General features: G+C 52.7%; 1 protein-coding gene across 2 annotated transcripts in view; it reads right to left on the minus strand.

Annotated features, from left to right (window-relative positions):
- LOC100383026 (putative callose synthase 8) overlaps positions 1–20,603 on the minus strand; it is a 77,739-nt gene that overhangs the window by 15,508 nt on the left and 41,628 nt on the right. For both annotated transcript variants that reach the window (XM_008645808.3, XM_008645809.3), the window contains 9 exons: positions 3,437–3,531; positions 3,227–3,368; positions 2,994–3,145; positions 1,572–1,678; positions 1,189–1,287; positions 1,032–1,100; positions 669–855; positions 418–571; positions 78–197 (listed from right to left, as the gene is read on the minus strand). In XM_008645808.3, coding sequence (XP_008644030.1) covers positions 78–197; positions 418–571; positions 669–855; positions 1,032–1,100; positions 1,189–1,287; positions 1,572–1,678; positions 2,994–3,145; positions 3,227–3,368; positions 3,437–3,531 — 1,125 coding nt within the window. The remainder of the gene's footprint in view (positions 1–77; positions 198–417; positions 572–668; positions 856–1,031; positions 1,101–1,188; positions 1,288–1,571; positions 1,679–2,993; positions 3,146–3,226; positions 3,369–3,436; positions 3,532–20,603) is intronic.

The following is a 20,603-nucleotide window of genomic DNA, read 5'->3' on the forward strand; positions in this document are numbered from 1 at the left end:
ATATCAACTTACATACATCAACATAGAATCTTTAAACAAACGAGAACACAGTTATAGAAGCTTGTACAATTCTTTACTTGATTCATATCAATTGTTTGTAGAGCATCTCCACGAGTGAAGATAATCGCATGGTTCTGATTTTCAGGCTTCCCTTCTCCAATGATAGGTGGACCAGGCAGCTTTATACGGTAAATCTCCTATGGACATAAACAACAAGTCAGCAAAGGCCCAGTTACTAGAGGGATTCAAAAAAGAGAATCATAAACTCTTGAAGGACGTTCCTCATTTAATTGTGATGATAATTATGCTGATGACTAATGAGAGGTAGTCATGATGATAAAAAAGGAAAGAAGTACTTTCAAGAGATCTTAGATGTTACAAGATTTTCTAATTTTAGCCTTAATATTAAATCATTACCTGGTCCAAATTATTCTCTGCTTTTATTAACACAGATGAATAAACCTTATGGGGACAGTTATTTACTATGACTTCCTTCCCTTCAACCATATGAGAACAGTTATTTACTATGACTTCCTTCTCTTCAATATAAGCAACCCTCAGAGCAGGGCACCTTCATATGGCACAAGTGAAAAAGATCAGGATGGCTCTGGTGATCATCATTTTTCTAAAGTTATCTATGTTTCAAAGCTATATATGTTATTTCATACCTCATCATCAGATCTATGATGTCTTGAGCATGGGGATCACCTTTGATTTTTTGTTCCCCAAACTTCTGACATGAAATGACATATGAAAATTTCATATCTGCAAGTGCTTCTAGTTCAGCTGCTAATGCTTGGTGGATATTTCTTTTATTTTTTCCTTGCTCAATTGCTAGAAGTGCTTCATATAAATCTGCATAAGTTTTACAAAACGAATTAGTGGAAACTGTTTCCAAAGAAATAGAGATTAATCCTGTGAAATACAAAAATCATTACCAGAACTTTACATGTCTTAACTTCATAATTTCCACCATTGCAGAAATGAGAAATTATTACTGAATCTCGTTAGCACAAGATTTCCATACGCACCTTGATCATTTGTCATGTCTAAGAGAGCCTGTAGCTTCAATGCTTTTCTGTAGTACATCATTCCCCGTACTAGATAGTTTGTAATAAAAAAAGTGTGAGATGAGGTAGACATAGGCTTAAATGGTAATACAACAAGTGAGAATGTGCTCTGGATTACCAGTTCGGCTCAGTGTTTGGCCACGGTAGGAAGCCCAATATCTAATTTCATCATTAGTTACCTTTGTATCAACGCGTTCCAGAAAGTTTTTCCATTGATCTAAAATTACGAGACGAAATCTCAGTAAGGTTAAGATGGATGCCTCATCTTGATACTCCCTCTGTCCCTAAATTACTGCATATATCGTTTTATGAGAAGTTAAACTTTTCTTTGTATATTTGGTCAATTTTTAAAAAGCTTGATTCCTCAAAAAACGAGATGTGCAGTTTATTTTGGGATGGAGAGAATATATCTTAGTAACATATGGAAATCCAGTATGCCTCATATAAACCATGCAAGCAGTTGTTGTAGCAGTCAAAAGAAAGTTTCATTATATATGTGACCTGGATATATCTTTTGCATGTACGAAAGGGTGGATGCTTCATCTTGATTTGAATGAAGCTCTTCATCTGAAAACTTCACTTCTTCCATGAAATATGGAGTTATTACACTGGATAAAGTATGTCATGTCAGGATTTAACGACATGTAAAGTGCAACTGTTTTCCATTGGATGCAGGTATCAAAATCATCAAACATAAAACTATTAACAGTCCAGTAACTTTATTGTGCAGTGATTCTTATTGTTTTTTATTTCATTGCGTTGATTAACCAGAAGTGATGAAGCCAAAATCATAAAAACTGATGGCTTGTGGTTGCATTTGAGGTTTTTCATGGTCAATGTTACCATATAACTAAACTATGCGATGGACAGATGGTATGTTACGGACAGGTAACAACTCTAATATATATATATATATATATATATATATATATATATATATATATATATATATATATATATATATATATATATATATATATATATATATATATATATTAGAGTTGTTACCTGTCCGTAACATATATATATATATATATATATATATGTTACGGACAGGTAACATATATATATATATATATATATATATATATATATATATATATATATATATATATATATATATATATAAAGAGAGAGAGAAAGGAGTGTATCACGTCTGATTAGATTGATTGATTGACAAGTAGTGAAAGGACCTCTAGCGTAATGGTTAAGGCTTCCGAGTAGCACCTTCAGGTCCCGAGTTCGAGCTCCTTGGAGGCGAATTTCAGGCTTGGTTAAAAAAATCCCCTCACTGTGTCCCGCACACTCTCGGGATCGATATCATGCGCGCCACCCTCCGGCTGGGCCGTTGCAAAGTGGGCAGATGACTCGGCCCGTTAGTGATGGGGTCAGGGTTCGAAAGTTTTCTCAGCCGGGAGTATGTTTTGGTCTCTTCTTAATATAATACCGGGAAGACGATCTTTCCCTCCCCGGTCGAGTTTTTTTTATTGCCAAGTACAAGGTACATGTGTATACAGGAAACCATAGGGTGTCCCTGAGCTAGATCTAGGAGATAATAGACTTTTTGGTCCATTTTGGACCTTGTTATCTTCTTAATATAATGATACACAACTCTCTTGCGTGTTCGAGAAAAAAAAATCTAGGAGATACTGAATGGAGATTGTTCAGGGATACAATGAACTATTTACACTTAGCATCACCAGATAGTTTGGATCTGGTTCATCTCTGAGTAGATCCCATGTTCAAATTATGCTACTTTTAATTGGCAGTGTATGCCATCAATATTTAGAAATGCGAGTTGATTATAGAAGCAAATCGATGAAGGCCACATTTGTCAGACATGAAAAAAATAAAGCCCTCCTTGGTTGAAATTTGGGAATATTCAAGGTAAGTTCAAGTGTCCTCTAAAAGCAGAATTCTTACCTAAATGACAACATACTGCGAACTTTGGGAGCAGCAGGCATATGCATAAACAGAGATGTGGCGAAAAATGAAATGCGTCGCCGAGCCTCTAAATTTGATGGTATTTCCGCAGCCTTTTCTTTTGTACTAAGCAAAAGATAGAAGCGTTTAACCTGAACATGCAATGTCAATTCATCATTCAAAGAGTTATAATCTGTTCCTTTGTCCTCGGGTAATCAAAGATTTGCTCGGACCTGTTCTTTTTGCTGATCAAAATATGGATATCGGATGCTTGTTCTTGAGCTGACTGATGCAAACAGCTCTGGTTCATAATAGCTGAATGCTCCATCATCATCAGAGATCAATCTCTTTGAAGAGTTAACCACATTCAGTATACTGTACAAAGAGGACGTTATTGTACTGGTATACACAAAAAGATCAAAGTTTTATTAAAAAATTCTTACCTTTGAGGATCCACAATCATGTCCTGGACTACAATATCAACAATATCTTGGAGCAGAATTGTCACCTCATGCCGATGTTTTTGTTCGTTTATAAACTAGGTAACACATGCCAGAAAAATCAATTATATTGGCGGGCACATAAAGAGGATTGAAAAGAGGGCTGTCTGCTACGTTTCTAAAAATGTGATGCTATGTTTGTAAAACTCAGCTAGTGGGGAAAGACCACCCAATGGTATTGCACTGAGAAGAAGCTCAGTCAAAGTGAGAGAAAATCCAGAACCCTGCCTTTACCCCATAGTGCCGCACTGTGACCTGGACTGATCACGACCTCTGGGCTGGCGACTCTCCCCTAGTAGAAGACTAGAAGGGCCTAAATCAACCACAGGTACCACAGGCCGGCACCCAACCACTATTTTTTGGGTTCTCAGCGAGGCGATTTTTTTTTTGCCACTAGGATTTGAACCCTGGCTGGTGCCTTCCTCTGTTCCTCAACTAGAGTACCACTACACTACAGGAGTGTTCGTGCTCAGCATAGGGTTTTGCACGATAGACTGCACTGCTTATAAAGTTAAGGGGGTGTTTGAATGCACTAGAACTAATAGTTAGTTGGCTAAAAATTGGTAGTGGAATTAGCTAGCTAACAAATAACTATCTAACTATTAACTAATTTATCAAAAATAGCTAATAGTTGAACTATTAGCTAAAGTGTTTGGATGTCTCAACTAATTTTAGCTACTAACTATTAGCTCTAGTGCATTCAAACACCCCATAAGTTTGAAATAGGGAGTGAGATAGGTGATAGGATAGAAAGACTGTTGGACACCGCCTTAGCTAATGCTAGGTTTCTAGTTACATACATCCTCTGATTGACATCAATCCTGGACAGTGACTGGCGTGACATGTGTGAGTACTGACTACTGAGTAAGCAACAACCCAACTGTCATGGTTTGGGTTTCAGTTTTTTGAAAAGAAAGGCTGTAGAGGCCGCCCCTAGAGCAAAATTTTATTAATCATAAAAAAGGAACAGCGAGAGCTTTAAAAGATAGGAGGGGGAGAGGGAGTAAGAGGGAGGAGGAGACAAAGGGGTGAGGATTAGTTATCTAGAGTTTACCCAGAGGGATACATGAAGCTTAAGGGTAGAGCTAAATCTAAACATCTGCAACTTCAACGTGTCGTTGAAACAAATCCTGCAAGAATGGAAGGAAGGGATGACATTTCTAAAGATGCAGTCATTTCGTTGTTTCCAGATGGTCCAAGCCACCACAGCCACAATTTCCATGAAGAATTGCCTGCCAAAAGCTTTCTTCGCATCTTCGAACAATCTGAAGAATGTCAAGCTCAAAGTTCCACTGGATGCCCACGTGTTGCCAGTAGTTCGAGCTGAAGGGGCACTCGAACAACATGTGGAAGGTTGTCTCTTCGCAGTTGGAATCACAAAGCACACAGTGCAGATTACTAGCCGCATTCAGAAAGTCCATTCTGTCTCTGAAGACAAGCCCGACAAAGATTTTGATCTTTTTGCAGACTTTGGACTGCCAAATCCACAGAAATGGGGGTGGTGGTTCGATGGATGCAAAGCTGAGGTTGTAAAACTTCGAGGAACTGAACTTGCTATTTCCCCAAGGGTAAATCCACCTGTCCATCTCCTCCCTGGACGCCATCATTTGATCTATAATCTCAGAAAAGATATTGTATTCCTGTGCAGCTTGCAAGGAGAGAGGGGTATGAAAAGTATCTTCCATGGACATATTGTTGAGGAAGGACTGCACTGAGATTTCCTTATTTTTGGCGAAGGAGTAGAGACATGGGAAAGTCGTCACGGGGAGTGATTGTTCCAAACATCCTGCCAGAGAAAAATAGTACTTCCATCTCCCACACGAGACATAGCATAGCCTCTGAAGTAGGTAAATAACCCGGTGACATCCTTCCACAAGAAATAACCTTTCTCGAGGAGCAGTGAGGACTCCGACCCAAAGCATAGTAGGATCCCCAAACCAGATTGACCCAGGGGATCTCCAATATGTTGTAAAACTTGTGAACAAACTTCATTAGAAGGTCCAAGTTCTAAATTCTCAAATTGAGCACACCCAGGCCTCCTTTTTTGGACAGGTGACCTTATCCCAAGAGATGAGAGGATTACTATGAGCATCATCATCGTTCCCTTTCCAAAGACAACTCCTAATTCGATCAATGGCATTAATAACAGCAGCCAACAACTTGAGAGTGGACATCACAAAGATTGGCATAGCAGAGAAGGTGGAGTTTACCAGAGTCACTCTTCCTGCCAGAGAGAGCCAGAGGCTGGTTGAATTCAATCTTCTTTCGATTTTGTTGATGAGTGGGAGATAAGCTTTAACTCTTGGCTTTGTTATTCCTAATGGGAGGCCCAGATAAGTGAAAGGGCAAGTTCCAATCTGACAACCGAAGACTGTCGTCAAGTGAACTGCTTTTTGTTGATCCTAATTGATGGGCAGGAGACATGATTTGTCAAAGTTAATCTTAAGCTCTGTAGAAGCTGAAAAAGAGTGAATGATTCCTTTTAAGCAAAACAGACCCCTTTGGAAAGATTTCATAATAATTAAGGTGCCATCTGCATATTGAATGATTGGGAAGTCAGATGAACTGCTGTTGATAATGTAAGTAGGGGGACTCTAACTCTCATTAAGAGGATGACACTATAAGTTGGGGCAATTTTCTGTTTATTTCCTCAAACACTACACAATGTCATACCCATCTAAGGGTTGGAGACCCATATTTATAGCCCTAGAGGCTGCACTACCACACCTTCTCACACATACTACACAACAGGATTGTCCTCTAGATGCTAAAGAGACTACAGAGGACAGTCAAAAGCGACTGTTGTCCTCTAGATGCTAAAACGACTACAGAGGACAGTCAAAAAGCGACTGTTGTCCTCTAGATGCTAAAGAGACTACAGAGGACAGTCAAGCTGTCCTCTAGATGCTAAAGGACTACAGAGGACAGTCAAAAGCGACTGTTGTCCTCTAGATGCTCAAGACTTATTCCATCATTCTCCCCCTAAGTCTTGGGCGGCGTCTTGTGAGAAAGTTGGGTCATCCCGGACCTGGAGCAAAGCTCAACAAACTTGATCTTCCCAAGGGGCTTGGTGAGCAGGTCTGCAAGCTGATCCTTAGTGTTGATGTAATGCGCCATGATGCTCCCTTCTGCCAAGCAGTCTCGGATGAAGTGGTCTCTCAGCCGGATGTGCTTGCTCCGTTCATGGAACACGGGGTTCTTGGCCAATGCCAGAGCGGACTGGCTGTCCACCCTGAGTTCCACCGCTCCAGTGTCTCTCCCGAGGAGATCACCGAGCAGTCGAGCCAGCCAGAGCACCTGAGTCGAAGCAGTGGACGCCGCTATATACTCTGCCTCGCAGCTGGACATGGCCACCACCTGCTGCTTGACCGACTGCCAACTAATGAGGCACTTGCCGAGGAAGAAGAGGATCCCGCTTGTGCTCTTGCTAGTGTCGATGTCACCGGCGTGGTCGTTGTCGCTGTACCCGACAAGGTGTGCCTCCCCAGGGCACCTCGGGTAGTAGAGACCGTGGTCGAGAGTCCCCGCAACATAGCGTATGATCCTCTTCACAGCCTGCTCATGCTCCGTCGTCGGTCGCTGCAAGAACCGACTAACGTAGCCGACGGAGTATGCCAAGTCAGGCCGTGTGTGGACGAGGTAGCGAAGGCTCCCCACAAGACGCCGGTATTGTGTAGCATCCACCTCCTCCGTCGTGCTGTCGCGACTCAGCTTCAGCCTCTCCTCCATCGGAGTGAGAGCTGGGTTGCAGTCGGTGAGCCCAGCCAGCTCAACAATGCGCTTGGCGTAGGCGGTCTGGCGAAGTGTGACCCCGGAGTCTCCCTGGTGCACCTCAATCCCCAGGTAGAAGGAGAGATGCCCCAGGTCACTCATTTGGAAGCTGGCCTTCATCTCTTCCTTGAACGCTGCCACCTCTGCATCCTTGGCGCCGGTGATCACCAAGTCATCGACGTAGACACCCACCAGCAGGGCACTTCCTCCATTGCCCCGCCGATAGATGGCCGCCTCGTGCGGGCTTGGCGTGAAACCCATTCCTTTGAGCGTGGAATCCAGCTTGGCATTCCACGCCCTCGGTGCCTGTCGCAGGCCATAGAGAGCCTTGCGCAGGCGCAACACCTTGCCCTCCTTGCCAGGGATCGCAAAACCTAGCGGCTGGTGTACGTAGACCTCCTCCTTTAAGTCGCCGTTAAGAAACGCCGACTTGACGTCCATGTGATGAACGTGCCAGCCCTGCTGGGCTGACAGCACAAGGAGGAGTCGCACGGATTCCATCCGTGCCACGGGGGCGAAAGCATCGTCGAAGTCGATCCCCTCCTGCTGTAGGAAACCGCGTGCCACCAAGCGAGCCTTGTGCTTGACGATGGTGCCGGCTTCATCCCTCTTCAATTTGAACACCCATTTAAGGGTGATCGCGCGATGACCATGAGGGAGATCAGCGAGCTCCCAGGTGCGGTTCGTCTCAACCGCGTCCATCTTCGACTGCATCGCGGCACGCCAAGCCGCATGTTTATCGGCCTCCGCGAAAGACCGAGACTCACCATCGTCGCATGCAAGATGCAACTCTCCTGCCAGAATGCGAGATGCAGGGCCTGGCACCGACGGGTCGATGAGAAGGCTCTCCACCCTTCGATACCGCAACAGCTCGCCGTCGTAGCACGCGTCGACGCGCTCCTCGTCGCGGGACAGAGGGGTCACGAGCTCCACTGGGTCGTGCTCGACACGAGCTGGTGTCGGAGAAGACGTTCCCGGAGAGGGTACCGTCGGTGCTGGAGTACGTGGTGGCGAAGAGCTCGCTGTAGCCGGAGTCGTGGCTGGAGTGCGTGGTGGTGAAGAGCTCGTTGTAGCAGGAGCTGGAGAGTTTGGCGCTGGAGTCGGTGGAGACTTGGGGGCTGGGGTAGACCTGCTCGGAGAAGAGTTGCCTACTCCCCCAGCTCCCTCAAAGTGGACGTACTCGATGGTGAAGTCGTACGTCGAAGTCGCGTCGTCGTCCACCGCCTTGTCCCACGCCCATCCTCGCCCTTCGTCGAACACTACGTCGCGCGCCGTGCGCACACGCTGTGTTCTTGGGTCAAGGATGTTGTAGGCCTTCGAGCCCTCCGCGTAGCCAATGAACACCCCCGGGGTGCTCGTTGCTGATGTGGCCAAGCTCCTTGGTGAATGCGAGGCAGCCGAAGACCCGTAGGTGAGAGACCGCCGGCTTGCGCCCATGCCAAGCCTCCTACTCCCCCAGCTCCCTCAAAGTGGACGTACTCGATGGTGAAGTCGTACGTCGAAGTCGCGCCGTCGTCCACCGCCTTGTCCCACGCCCATCCTCGCCCTTCGTCGAACACTACGTCGCGCGCCGTGCGCACACGCTGTGTTCTTGGGTCAAGGATGTTGTAGGCCTTCGAGCCCTCCGCGTAGCCAATGAACACCCCCGGGGTGCTCGTTGCTGATGTGGCCAAGCTCCTTGGTGAATGCGAGGCAGCCGAAGACCCGTAGGTGAGAGACCGCCGGCTTGCGCCCATGCCAAGCCTCGTACGGTGTCATCCCGTTGAGAGCCTTGGTGGGCGAGCGGTTGAGGATGTAAACCGCTGTCACCACCGCCTCTCCCCAGAAGACAGCTGGCATTCCTCTCTGCTTGAGGAGAGCCCGAGCCATCCCCACAATCGTCTGGTTGCGCCGCTCGACGACGCCGTTCTGCTGCGGGCTGTATGGCGCGGAGTAGTGGCGCTGAACGCCCTCATCCGCGCAGTACGACGCGAACTCAGCCGCCGTGAATTCGCCGCCGTTGTCGGTGCGCAGCACGCGCAGCTTGCGGCCGCACTCCGCCTCCGCAGCGACCTACACACGCCTGATGGCGTTCGCAGCCTCTCCCTTGCTGCCAAGGATCATCACATGTAGCGGGAGAGATCGTCGATGAGCAGCAAGAAGTAGCGTCGTCCTCCTGGTGTGGCTGGTGTCACCGGGCCACACAAGTCCCCATGCACGAGCTCGAGCCTCTCCTTGGCTCGGAAGCTCGACTGCTGGGGAAAGGGGAGCCGTCTCTGCTTTGTCAACACGCAGACATCGCAGAATTGTTCCACATAGTCAAGGCACGGCAGGCCTCGTACCATCTCCTTAGCACTGAGCCGCTTCAGGGCCTCGAAGTTAAGGTGCCCGAAGCGCTCGTGCCACTTCCATGCCCCGTCGTCTCGACGAGCAGCAAGGTAGCAAGGTTGCGCGACCTTCACATTGAGGATGTATAGCCGATTTGGACTCCTGTGTACCTTGGCAAGAAGGCGACGAGAGGGATCCCAGATCCTCATGACTCCGTGCTCGACCTCCACGCGCGAACCGTTCTCATCCAGTTGTCCCAAGCTGATGATAGAGTTCCTCAACGCGGGGATGTAGTAGACTCCGGTGAGCAGCCTGTGCTCACCAGACGCGGCGGTGAAGACGACTGAGCCGGCGCCCTTGATCTCTACGCCAGAGGCGTCCCCAAACTTGACGGAGCCTCGGACGCTAGAGTCAAGCTCGGTGAAGAAGTCCCGTCGGCCGGTCATGTGATGAGTGGCGCCGGTGTCGAGGCACCATCCTTCGATCATGTCCTTGTTGGAGCCGTCGCCGAGGAAAGCGCGTGCTTTCGACTCATCAAGGTGGAGGAGTGCCGCTGCGGCCGGTGCCGCTGGAGATGGCTCGATGCTTGCATGTGCCAGGAGCAGGGCCTCCTCCTCCGCCTCCGCCAGTGCGACGTTGGCCTGGCCACGTCGTGGCTGCCGACAATCCCTGGCCCAGTGGCCAAGCTTGCCGCAGTTGTGGCAGCCGTCGTCTCGTGCCGGCTTCTTGTTGCCGACGGCGCCGCCTTGGGCACCTCCACGTGCACCACCCTCAGCATGTCCTCGCGCCCCGGCCTGGGCGCCTCCACGCGCCTTGCGCGGCTTGCCGCGTTTGCGGCCTCGTGTCGAGGAGGACTCCCCCTTCTTCTTGTCACCCTGGTAGGCCTCCCACTGCTCCCGAGTGAGATGTAGCTTCCCGCCGATAGTGATAGGCCCAGAGAGAGCCTGTGGTTCGTCGCCGTCGACCACCTTGAGGCGACCAATCGCCTCTTCGATCGTCATTGTGGAGAGGTCTAGCAGAGACTCCATCGAGCGAGCAATCTGCCTGTACTTCTCGGGGATGCAACAGAAGAGCTTCTTAACAGCTCTCTCCTCATCGTAGGTGTCGTCGCCAAACTGCACCATCTTCTGCAATAGAGTGTTGAGGCGGAGAGCAAAGTCATCAACATCATCACCTGGCTTGAAGGCCAGGTTCTCCCACTCCTTGCGAAGTGCCTGCAGTGTGGTCTTGCGGGCACGATCGCTGCCGATGCGGGTCGCAGCGATGGTGTCCCAGGCCTCCTTGGCAGTCCGCTTCTGGGAAAGCGAAAACTGCATCTCGGGCGGGACTGCAGCAATGAGGGCATCCAGCGCCCGCCGATCCTCGTGGTAGTTGACGTCGTCGTAACGAACTGCTTCCCACATGTGGCGAACCTGGAGCCGTACCCTCATCACCGCGGCCCACTCGACGTAGTTGGTCTTGGTGAGGGTAGGCCACCCACCGCCGGGACCGATGTCCCTGACAATGGCCTGGGCCATGCGGCGACCATGGTACCGATCCGGGGAGGGAGAACCGCGCCGCCTGTAGAGGCCGCGATCTCCGTCGACTCGGTCGCCGCCGCCGAGAGCTCAGCCGGCGCGTCTACGCCCGTCTGGGCTGCCGCCGCGTGCGCCCCCGCCTGGAGCGCCGTCAGCGCGTCGGCGCCTATCCGGGCTGCCGCCACACGCGCCCCCATGGGGATGCGCGGCTGCCCACTGTGTCGCCTGCTCTCGCGCTGCTTCCCTCGCCAGCCTGAGCTCTTCGTCGGTGTTGTCGTCGACAGAAGCAGAGCTGCCAGCTCTACTGCCGCGCAGAACCTCGAGCTCTGTTGCCGCCGCACGTGCAGCATCCGCCGCCTCCGCTGCTTCTACTTCCGCTCTCGCCGCTGCCAGTTCCGCCGCCGCCAACCGTGCTGCCCTCGCCGTTGTCGTTGCAGCCGCTGCTGCTGCTCGCTCGCGTTCTTGTGCCGCGGCGACCTCGGCCTCCTGCTGGCGCCGCACACTCGAAGTGGCCGAGCGTAGGGACATGGTGGGCTAGTGAGGGGTCGCTGCGTGTGGAAGAGGCTGTCTCAGACGAAAGGCTGCTCGTCTGAACAGGAGAGGAAGGAACAGTTGGAGCTCTTGCTGCCGACTGAGTGTGGGGAGAGGCGCGGGAAGGAGATGAGCAAGAGATGTTTAGGCTGCAGGATAGTTTGGCTTTGATACCAATTGTAAATAGGAGGACTCTAACTCTCATCAAGAGGATGACACTATGAGTTGGGACAATTTTCTGTTTATTTCCTCAAACACTACACAATGTCATACTCATCTAAGGGTTGGAGACCCATATTTATAGCCCTAGAGGCTGCACTACCACACCTTCTCACACATACTACACAACAGGATTGTCTTCTAGATGCTAAAGAGACTACAGAGGACAGTCAAAAGCGACTGTTGTCCTCTAGATGCTAAAGCGACTACAGAGGACAGTCAAAAAGCGACTGCAGTCCTCTAGATGCTAAAGAGACTACAGAGGACAGTCAAGCTGTCCTCTAGATGCTAAAGGACTACAGAGGACAGTCAAAAGCGACTGTTGTCCTCTAGATGCTCAAGACTTATTCCATCAGATAATAGAGGCCGAGAAGACACCAAGAGGCTTCTCTATTGATGATGCACTGAAGAAGATCAGCGGCTATGACAAAGAGAAGGGGGGAGAGGGGATCACCCTGCCGGACCCCTCTCTTGCATTTAAACTTTTTCCTAGGACACCATTCAAGAGAACATTCGAGGAACCTGAACACAATATTGACTCGATCTAACGAGTCCATTTATCGGGAAGCCAAGAGATCTATGCATTGCAATAATGGCATTATGCTCAATATTATCAAAGGATTTAGTAAAATCAAGCTTCAAGACAACTACTTCTTTCTTCGAATGGTGGCATTGATGAATGTATTCGTAGGTACAGACCACACAGTCCTGAATGGACCTGCTCATGATAAACCCATATTGATTTTTATGAATGAGCCTTTGAATTAGAGGCTGGAGTCTGTTGGCATGTAACTTGGAGATCATCTTTATGACTATATTGAGCAGGGAGATTGGTCTAAAGTCATTAACCCTAACCGGGTTGTTCACTTGGGGAATCAGACTGATGTAAGAACTGTTGAGACCTTCTAGGTTCAGAGAGTTGTCAAAGAAATCCTTGCAAAGATCGTAAAAGTCACTCTTGACAAGATGCCAACAGGATTTCAGAAAGTTCCCATTGAAGCCATCGGGGCCGGGAGCTTTATCAGCAGACAAATTCCGAACGATGTTATCAATTTTAGTAGAGGAGAAAGGCAGGACCAGAGAATCAAGGCCCTCCACACGCTGAACCAAGGTTTCAATGTTGAAAAGCATAGAGGGAGTGGCAAAGACTCCCATCCTTTCCTTGAAATCTTTCCAGAGATGGGCAGCTTTTTCACCATGCCCAGAGATAGTGACTCCCTCATCATTGGTGAGGGTAGCAATTAGGTTATGTTTGTATCTATTTGTTGCAGCTGCGTGGAAGAACTTAGTGCATTAATCCCCTAGCTTAACCCATCTTTCCGTGTATCTTTGTTTCCAATAAGCATTTTGATATTTCAAGAGCCTGATCAACTGCTTTTTGATAAGAATCCTCAATTCCTCATATTGCTTTCTTGGAGAAAGAGAGTTCTTTGTTCCTCTAACTTATCCAAAACAAGAATGACTTCATCGCAATTATTAATGAGGCTTATGAGGTTAGAGATAGATCTGCTCCATTTCTTAAGATCATACTTGAGATTTTTAAACTTCGCCACCATACGCGCAGCACTAGAGGCTGCGACCAGTTGCTTGTTCCAAGCGTTTTATACCACATCCAAGAAACCCGGGTGATCCACCCAGTAATTCTCAAACCGAAAAATGCAGGCATTGGGAATGGAGGTACCAATCTAGGCCACACAGGGGATATGGTCTGATGTAGTCTTAGCCAGAGGGATAAGTAGAGTGTTGGGGAAATTGGTGGTCCAATTCGCAGAGGTAAAACACCAATCCAGTTGGACCAAGAGAGGATCAGACTGCATATTACTCCATGTGAAATTTCTACCTTTCAAGGGGATCTCTAAAATTCCCAAATTGCTTATGATTGAAGTGAAAAGGTTCATGTCTGAAAAGTTACCCCTGGCCTGCTACTATCCGAAACCGAGCGATAGAAGTTGAAGTCACCCATAATCATCCAGTTGTCAGAATAGGAGATATTAAGATTGCTTAGCCAGTTAGTGAAATCCAGTCTGGCGGGGCCGTGGCAAGGTCCATAAATCACCGAAACCTTCCAAGAAGCATCCACAATCCGAGAGGAAAACACTATATTGACTAAGTACAGGTTTATTTCACAAATGCAGCCCGGAAACAGTGAATCAATGGCTGATGCAAGGGGATGTTTCCAGGTTGTCTTTGCTGAATTCAGCCTTTATTACCCTTCTTCCTAAAACGGCGGAGGCTCTGGAGCTAAAATATTATAGACCAATTAGTCTCATCCATAGTTTTGCAAAAATCATAATGAAGCTACTGGCCAACCGGCTTGCTTCTAAGCTGCCGCAGCTGGTCTCTCTCAACCAAAGCGCCTTCGTGAAGGGTCGATGTATTCATGACAATTTCATCCTTGTGCAACAGATGGCCAGTGTGCTTCACCGGCAGAAAGAGGCCAGAATCCTTCTCAAACTTGACATCAGCAAGGCTTTTGACTCAGTTTCGTGGCCCTTTTTGTTGGAAGTCCTGCAATTTCTTGGCTTTGGCTCGTTCTGGTGCGACATCATGGCTAAAATGTTCAGAACTGCTACCACTAGAGTCCTGGTTAATGGAGAACCGGGTGATCTCATATTTCACCAGCGGGGGCTGCGGCAAGGGTGTAAGTAGAGGGACTCTAACTCTCATCAAGAGGATGACACTGTGAGTTGGGGCAATTTTCTGTTTATTTCCTCAAACACTACACAATGCCATACCCATCTAAGGGTTGGAGACCCATATTTATAGCCCTAGAGGCTGCACTACCACACCTTCTCACACACACTACACAACAGGATTGTCCTCTAGATGCTAAATAGACTACAGAGGACAGTCAAAAGCGACTGTTGTCCTCTAGATGCTAAAGCGAATACAGAGGACAGTCAAAAAGCAACTGCTGTCCTCTAGATGCTAAAGAGACTACAGAGGACAGTCAAGCTGTCCTCTAGATGCTAAAGGACTACAGAGGACAGTCAAAAGCGACTGTTGTCCTCTAGATGCTCAAGACTTATTCCATCATTCTCCCCCTAAGTCTTGGGCGTCGTCTTGTGAGAAAGTTGGGCCATCCCGGACCTGGAGCAAAGCTCAACAAACTTGATCTTCCCAAGGGGCTTGGTGAGCAGGTCTGCAAGCTGATCCTTGGTGTTGATGTAACGCGCCTTGATGCTCCCTTCTGCCAAGCAGTCTCGGATGAAGTGGTATCTCAGCCGGATGTGCTTGCTCCGTTCATGGAACACGGGGTTCTTGGCCAATGCCAGAGCGGACTGGCTGTCCACCCTGAGTTCCACCGCTCCAGTGTCTCTCCCGAGGAGATCACCGAGCAATCGAGCCAGCCAGAGCGCCTGAGTCTAAGCAGTGGACGCCGCTATGTACTCGGCCTCACAGCTGGACATGGCCACTACATGCTGCTTGACCGACTGCCAGCTAATGAGGCACTTGCCGAGGAAGAAGAGGATCCCGCTTGTGCTCTTGCTAGTGTCGATGTCGCCGGCTTGGTCGTTGTCGCTGTACCCGACAAGGTGTGCCTCCCCAGGGCACCTCGGGTAGTAGAGACCGTGGTCGAGAGTCCCCGCAACATAGCGGATGATCATCTTCACAGCCTACTCATGCTCCGTCGTCGGTCGCTGCAAGAACCGACTAACGTAGCCTGTTGGAATGTGAGCCCATACCCTAATCAGGGGTTGGGAGTGATATTAAATAGAGAGAGTAACTGGGCCAAGGCCCATTACACAGGGGTATAACAGTCATTACACAGGGAATAACACAAACCCTAGACGGGTAGTCTAACACCCCCCCGCAGTCACAACTCTATCCTGTACAGATGTTGAGGCTGGATCGGAAATCTAAAAAGACACTCGACGGTAACCCCTTGGTGAAGATGTCGGCGAACTGAAGCGTGGTGGGGACGCTGAGAACGCGGACGTCACCGGCAGCGACACGCTCGCGGACGAAGTGGAGGTCGATCTCCACATGCTTCGTGCGCTGATGCTGCACGGGGTTGGTGGAGAGGTAGACCGCGCTGACGTTGTCGCAGTAGACGAGGGTGGCGCGCTGGAGGGGACTGTGAAGCTCGTGGAGGAGCTGGCGCAGCCAGGAGGCCTCGGCCACGCCGTTGGCCACGGCACGGTACTCGGCCTCAGCGCTGGAGCGAGAGACGACGGGCTGCCTCTTGGCGGCCCAAGAGACGAGGTTGGCGCCCAGGAAGACGGCGTAGCCGGAGGTGGACCGGCGCGTGTCGGGACAGCCAGCCCAGTCAGCGTCGGTGTAGACCACGAGCTCCGTCGTCGGGGATGGGCGGAGTAGGAGGCCGTAGTCGAGGGAGCCGCGGAGGTAGCGTAGAATCCGCTTGAGCGCAGTGAGATGGGGCTCCCGCGGAGTGTGCATGTGCAGGCACACCTGCTGGACGGCGTAAGCGATGTCGGGCCTGGAGAACGTGAGGTACTGGAGCGCGCCGGTGAGGCTCCGGTAGGACGTCGCGTCGGCGACCGGAGGCCCGTCGTCCTCAGAGAGCTTCGCCTGAGTGTCGACAGGCGTGGTGCAGGGCTTGCAGTCAGACATGCCAGCCCGCTCCAGGATGTCGATGGCGTACTGGCGCTGGTGGAGGAAGAGACCCTGAGGCCGACGTTCGGCGGTGACGCCGAGGAAGTGGTGGAGGGGCCCCAGGTCCTTCATCGCGAACTCCCGCTGAAGGGCGACGATCGTGCGGTGAAGGAGGTCGGCGGTGGATGCCGTGAGCACAATGTCGTCGACGTAGAGCAGGAGGTAGACGGTGTCGTCGCCGCGCCGGTAGATGAACAGGGACGTGTCCGACTTGGCCTCGACGAAGCCGACAGAGGCCAGGTAGGAGGCGAAGCGGCTGTACCAAGCCCGTGGCGCCTGCTTGAGGCCGTACAGGGATCGGTTCAGCCGGCAAACCAGGTCCGGACGGTCAGCGTCGACGAAGCCGGTGGGCTGGCTGCAGTAGACAGTCTCCGTCAGAGTGCCATGGAGGAAGGCATTCTTGACATCGAGCTGATGGATCGCCCAGGCGCGGGAGAGGGCGAGGGAGAGGACGGCGCGAACAGTGGCGAACTTGACGACAGGGCTGAAGGTCTCGTCGTAGTCCACTCCAGGGCGCTGGGTGAGGCCCCGAAGGACCCAACGGGCCTTGTAGCGGTCGAGGGAGCCGTCTGAGGTCAGCTTGTGGCGAAAAAGCCACTTGCCGGTGACCACGTTGGTGCCTGGTGGACGCGGCACCAGGTCCCAAGTGTGGTTGGCCAAGAGGGCCGCGTACTCCTCCTCCATAGCGCGACGCCAGTGTGGGTCGGCGAGGGCAGTGCGAACGGAGGAGGGTACCGGGGAAGCGTCGGGTGGAGTGCTGGTCGTAGCGGCTGCCAGGATGAGCCGGTCGACGGGGCGGAGAACGCCAGCAGCGCGTCGAGTCACCATCGGGTGGACGTGCCCGGGGTCGCGATGGATGGCGACCGGGTGGTATACGGATGACTCGGAGTGAGCCACCGGAACGTCGGGAGCGGCTGGAGGGGCCGGCTCACGGCGGTGATAGACGACGGCGGGGTCGGCGAAGCGGGCCGCGCTCGTCGATGGGCACGCGTCGGGGGGTGCCGAGGTAGTGGCGTGGCCGCGGCGATGGTAGACGAGGGCGGGGTTGGCGAATCGAGCCGGAGTCGACGGGGCCGCGCGTGGCGCAGGCGGGGTCGACGGGGCCGCGCGTGGCGCAGGCGGGATCGACGGGGCCGTGCGTGGTGCAGGCGGGGTCGACGGGGCCGCGCGTGGCGCAGGCGGGGTCGACGGGGCCGCGCGTGGCGCAGGCGGGGTCGACGGCGCCGCGCGTGGCGCAGGCGGGGTCGACGGGGCCGCGCGTGGCGCGGAAGAGGTCGTGGGGGCCGCACGAGGAGCAGGTAACGGCGCAAGACGGGGAGCCGAAGGTGGGGGAGGAATCGGATCGGACTCGAGGAGGGAGTCAAGATCGGTGGGTGGGGTGGAGCCAGCAAGGGGAAACACATCTTCGTCAAAGACGACATGACGAGAGATGATGATGCGGTGGGAGGTGAGGTCCAGACACCGGTACCCCTTGTGGTCAGGGGAGTAGCCAAGAAATAGACAACGGGTGGAGCGAGGGGAAAGCTTATGTGGAGCGGTAGCGGAAGTGTTAGGGTAGCAGGCACAGCCGAACACGCGAAGGTGGTCATAGGAAGGGGCTGTGCCGTAAAGGGCGAAGTGGGGGGTAGGGTGGTGTACCGCCTTCGAGGGAAGACGATTGAGGAGGTGGGTGGCAGTATGCAGGGCCTCTGCCCAGTAGCTGGCAGGGAGAGACGCCTGGAAGAGGAGACAGCGGAGCATATTAGTGGTGGTGCGGATCATGCGTTCGGCGCGGCCGTTCTGGGCAGAAGTGTAGGGGCACGAGAGACGCAACTGGACGCCATGAGTGAGGAAGAAGGAGCGAGAGGCGTTGTTATCGAACTCGCGGCCATTGTCACACTGCAGAGCACGGACCGGGCGACGAAACTGAGTGGATACCCAGGTGAAGAAGTGTGTGAGGGTGGTGAATGTGTCCGACTTCAACCGAAGCGGGAAAGTCCAGAGAAAATGGGAAAAATCATCCAAAATCACCAGATAATATTTATAACCAGAAAGACTGAGTACAGGGGAGGTCCAAAGGTCACAATGAACCAGATCAAAAGCCTGCTCAGCCCGAGAAGAAGTAGTAAATGGGAGACGAGTATGTCGGCCTAACTGACAAGCATGACAGAGACCCTCAAAATGTCCCCTACTACATGAAAGATCGAGACTACTGGTAATCTTGGTCATGACGTCGGGTCCAGGATGGCCGAGACGTCGATGCCATGTGGTGGAGGAGGTGGTGGAGACCAAGGCAGGAGGTGGAGACACGCCGGCGGTGGAGGGCTGGAGCGTGTAGAGAGGCCCCGAGCTGTCACAGCGGGCGAGAAGGGTCCTGGTGGCCAGATCCTTCACAGAAAAACCAGAGGGGTCAAACTCAATGGAACAGGAGTTGTCAGTAGTGAATCGACGAACAGAAAGAAGATTGTGGGTGATGTGGGGAGCTACGAGAACATCGTTGAGGTAAAACGGCCCAGGGAGAACCGAGGCACCTACTGAGGTGACTGGCAGAGTGGAACCGTTTCCAACGACGATCGAGGATGGGTGAGAGGGGAGTGGGGGATGAGAGCGAGAGAGCGTGCCTGCCGTGGGGGTGGTGTGGTACGAGGCACCGGAGTCGATCACCCAGTCGGAGGGGGGTGGGGTCATCGCCATGGTGCTGAAAGCAGCAGCGAGGGAGGTGCTGTCCCAACCACCAGCCGGCGGGGACCAAGGCGTCGAGGTGTGGGTCCCCGGGGGCAGGAGCGCGGGCGGAGCCTGGGGCACGACGGGAACACCATAAGGAGGTGTGCCGTAGTGAGGTGTAGTCAGGAGGGCGGGCGCCGGAGGACGGGGGGTACTCGGTGCCTGGCCCGACCACATGGCGATGGTCCCGGTCCAGGGGTTGTAGAAGGACGGCCACGCGTGGCCGCCACCCCGGCCGGAGGGACCACCACGAGAGGAGCCGCCGCTCCCACGGCCGCCCTTGCGGGAGTGACGACCCCCGTCGGTCGTAGAAGTCGGACGAGGGGCCGCCGGGACGGCAGGAGGGGGGCGGGTGGGAGCCCCGGTCGACGGAGGACGGGTGGCCTGGCCCCCTGAAGGTGGCTGACCACTGGTGGGAGCGCTGTAGAGGGCCGAGGCAGGAGTGGGTGCCTCATTCGCCATGGTGAGCTCCTCGAGGAGAAGCTCGTTCCGCACGGCGTGGAAGGTGGGGAAGGGCACGCTCCTCTTGATGAGAGCCTTCAGGTGGCCGTAGCGGGGGCTGAGGCCACGCAGGAGGTTCAGCACCAGGGTACGATCGGCAACTGGCTCGCCGAGATCGCGGAGAGAGTCAGCCAGGCCCTTCATCTGGCGGCAGTATTCTCCCACGGAGAGGTCTCCCTGAGAGAACAGGTGGAACTGGGCGTCGAGGTGGAGCGCCCGCGCATCCCGATTCCCGAGGAACTGGTCCTCGAGAGCGAGCCACGCTTGGCGAGCAGTGTCCGCCTGATCGCGGATGATGTCCTGCAGCTCAACGGTGATGGTGTCGTGGAGCCACGAGAGGACAACGCTGTCCATGAGGCACCAGGAGCGAGGCGGTGGAGCGTCGTGGTCGACGAGGACGTGATCGTCGAGGACGAACCGCCGCAGCGTGAGGAGGACCTGTCCTCGCCAGCGGGGGTAGTGGGAAGACGCCGGATCCAACACCACGGACACGAGGGCCCGGATGTTGTGCAGACCAGCGGCCTGAGCGTGGAGAGCAGCGATGAGGTCGGCGTCGAGGTCGGAGGCGTGGGGGTCCTCTGGGGGCTCCGCATCGGCGAGAGTCGGGTGGCCGAGGAGACGCTGCGTGGTGGCCATCTGGGTGGTCAGAGCAGCGCCCAGGGCACGCTCACGCTCCAGGGCGAGGGAGGCAGCGCGCTCGCGCTCCCGCGAGGCCGTCACAGCGGCCTGGATCGAGGCGAGGGTGCTGACGAGCGGGGGGTCGGTGGTGGGGATGGTGGAGGGTGCGACACGATGACTCCAGGTGGGTGAAGCGAAGGCGGGGAAGCCCGGCGGGGAGGTGCGATGCAGGGGCAGCGGGGATGAAGCGCGGAGCGGTCCGAGGCCGGTGATGTACGGGGCCCCTCCATGGGCGGGCTCGCTGCCGGTTGCAGCGGGGGTGATGG

Source organism: Zea mays, chromosome 5 (assembly GCF_902167145.1).
Source record: "Zea mays cultivar B73 chromosome 5, Zm-B73-REFERENCE-NAM-5.0, whole genome shotgun sequence".
Classification (NCBI taxonomy): domain Eukaryota; kingdom Viridiplantae; phylum Streptophyta; class Magnoliopsida; order Poales; family Poaceae; genus Zea; species Zea mays.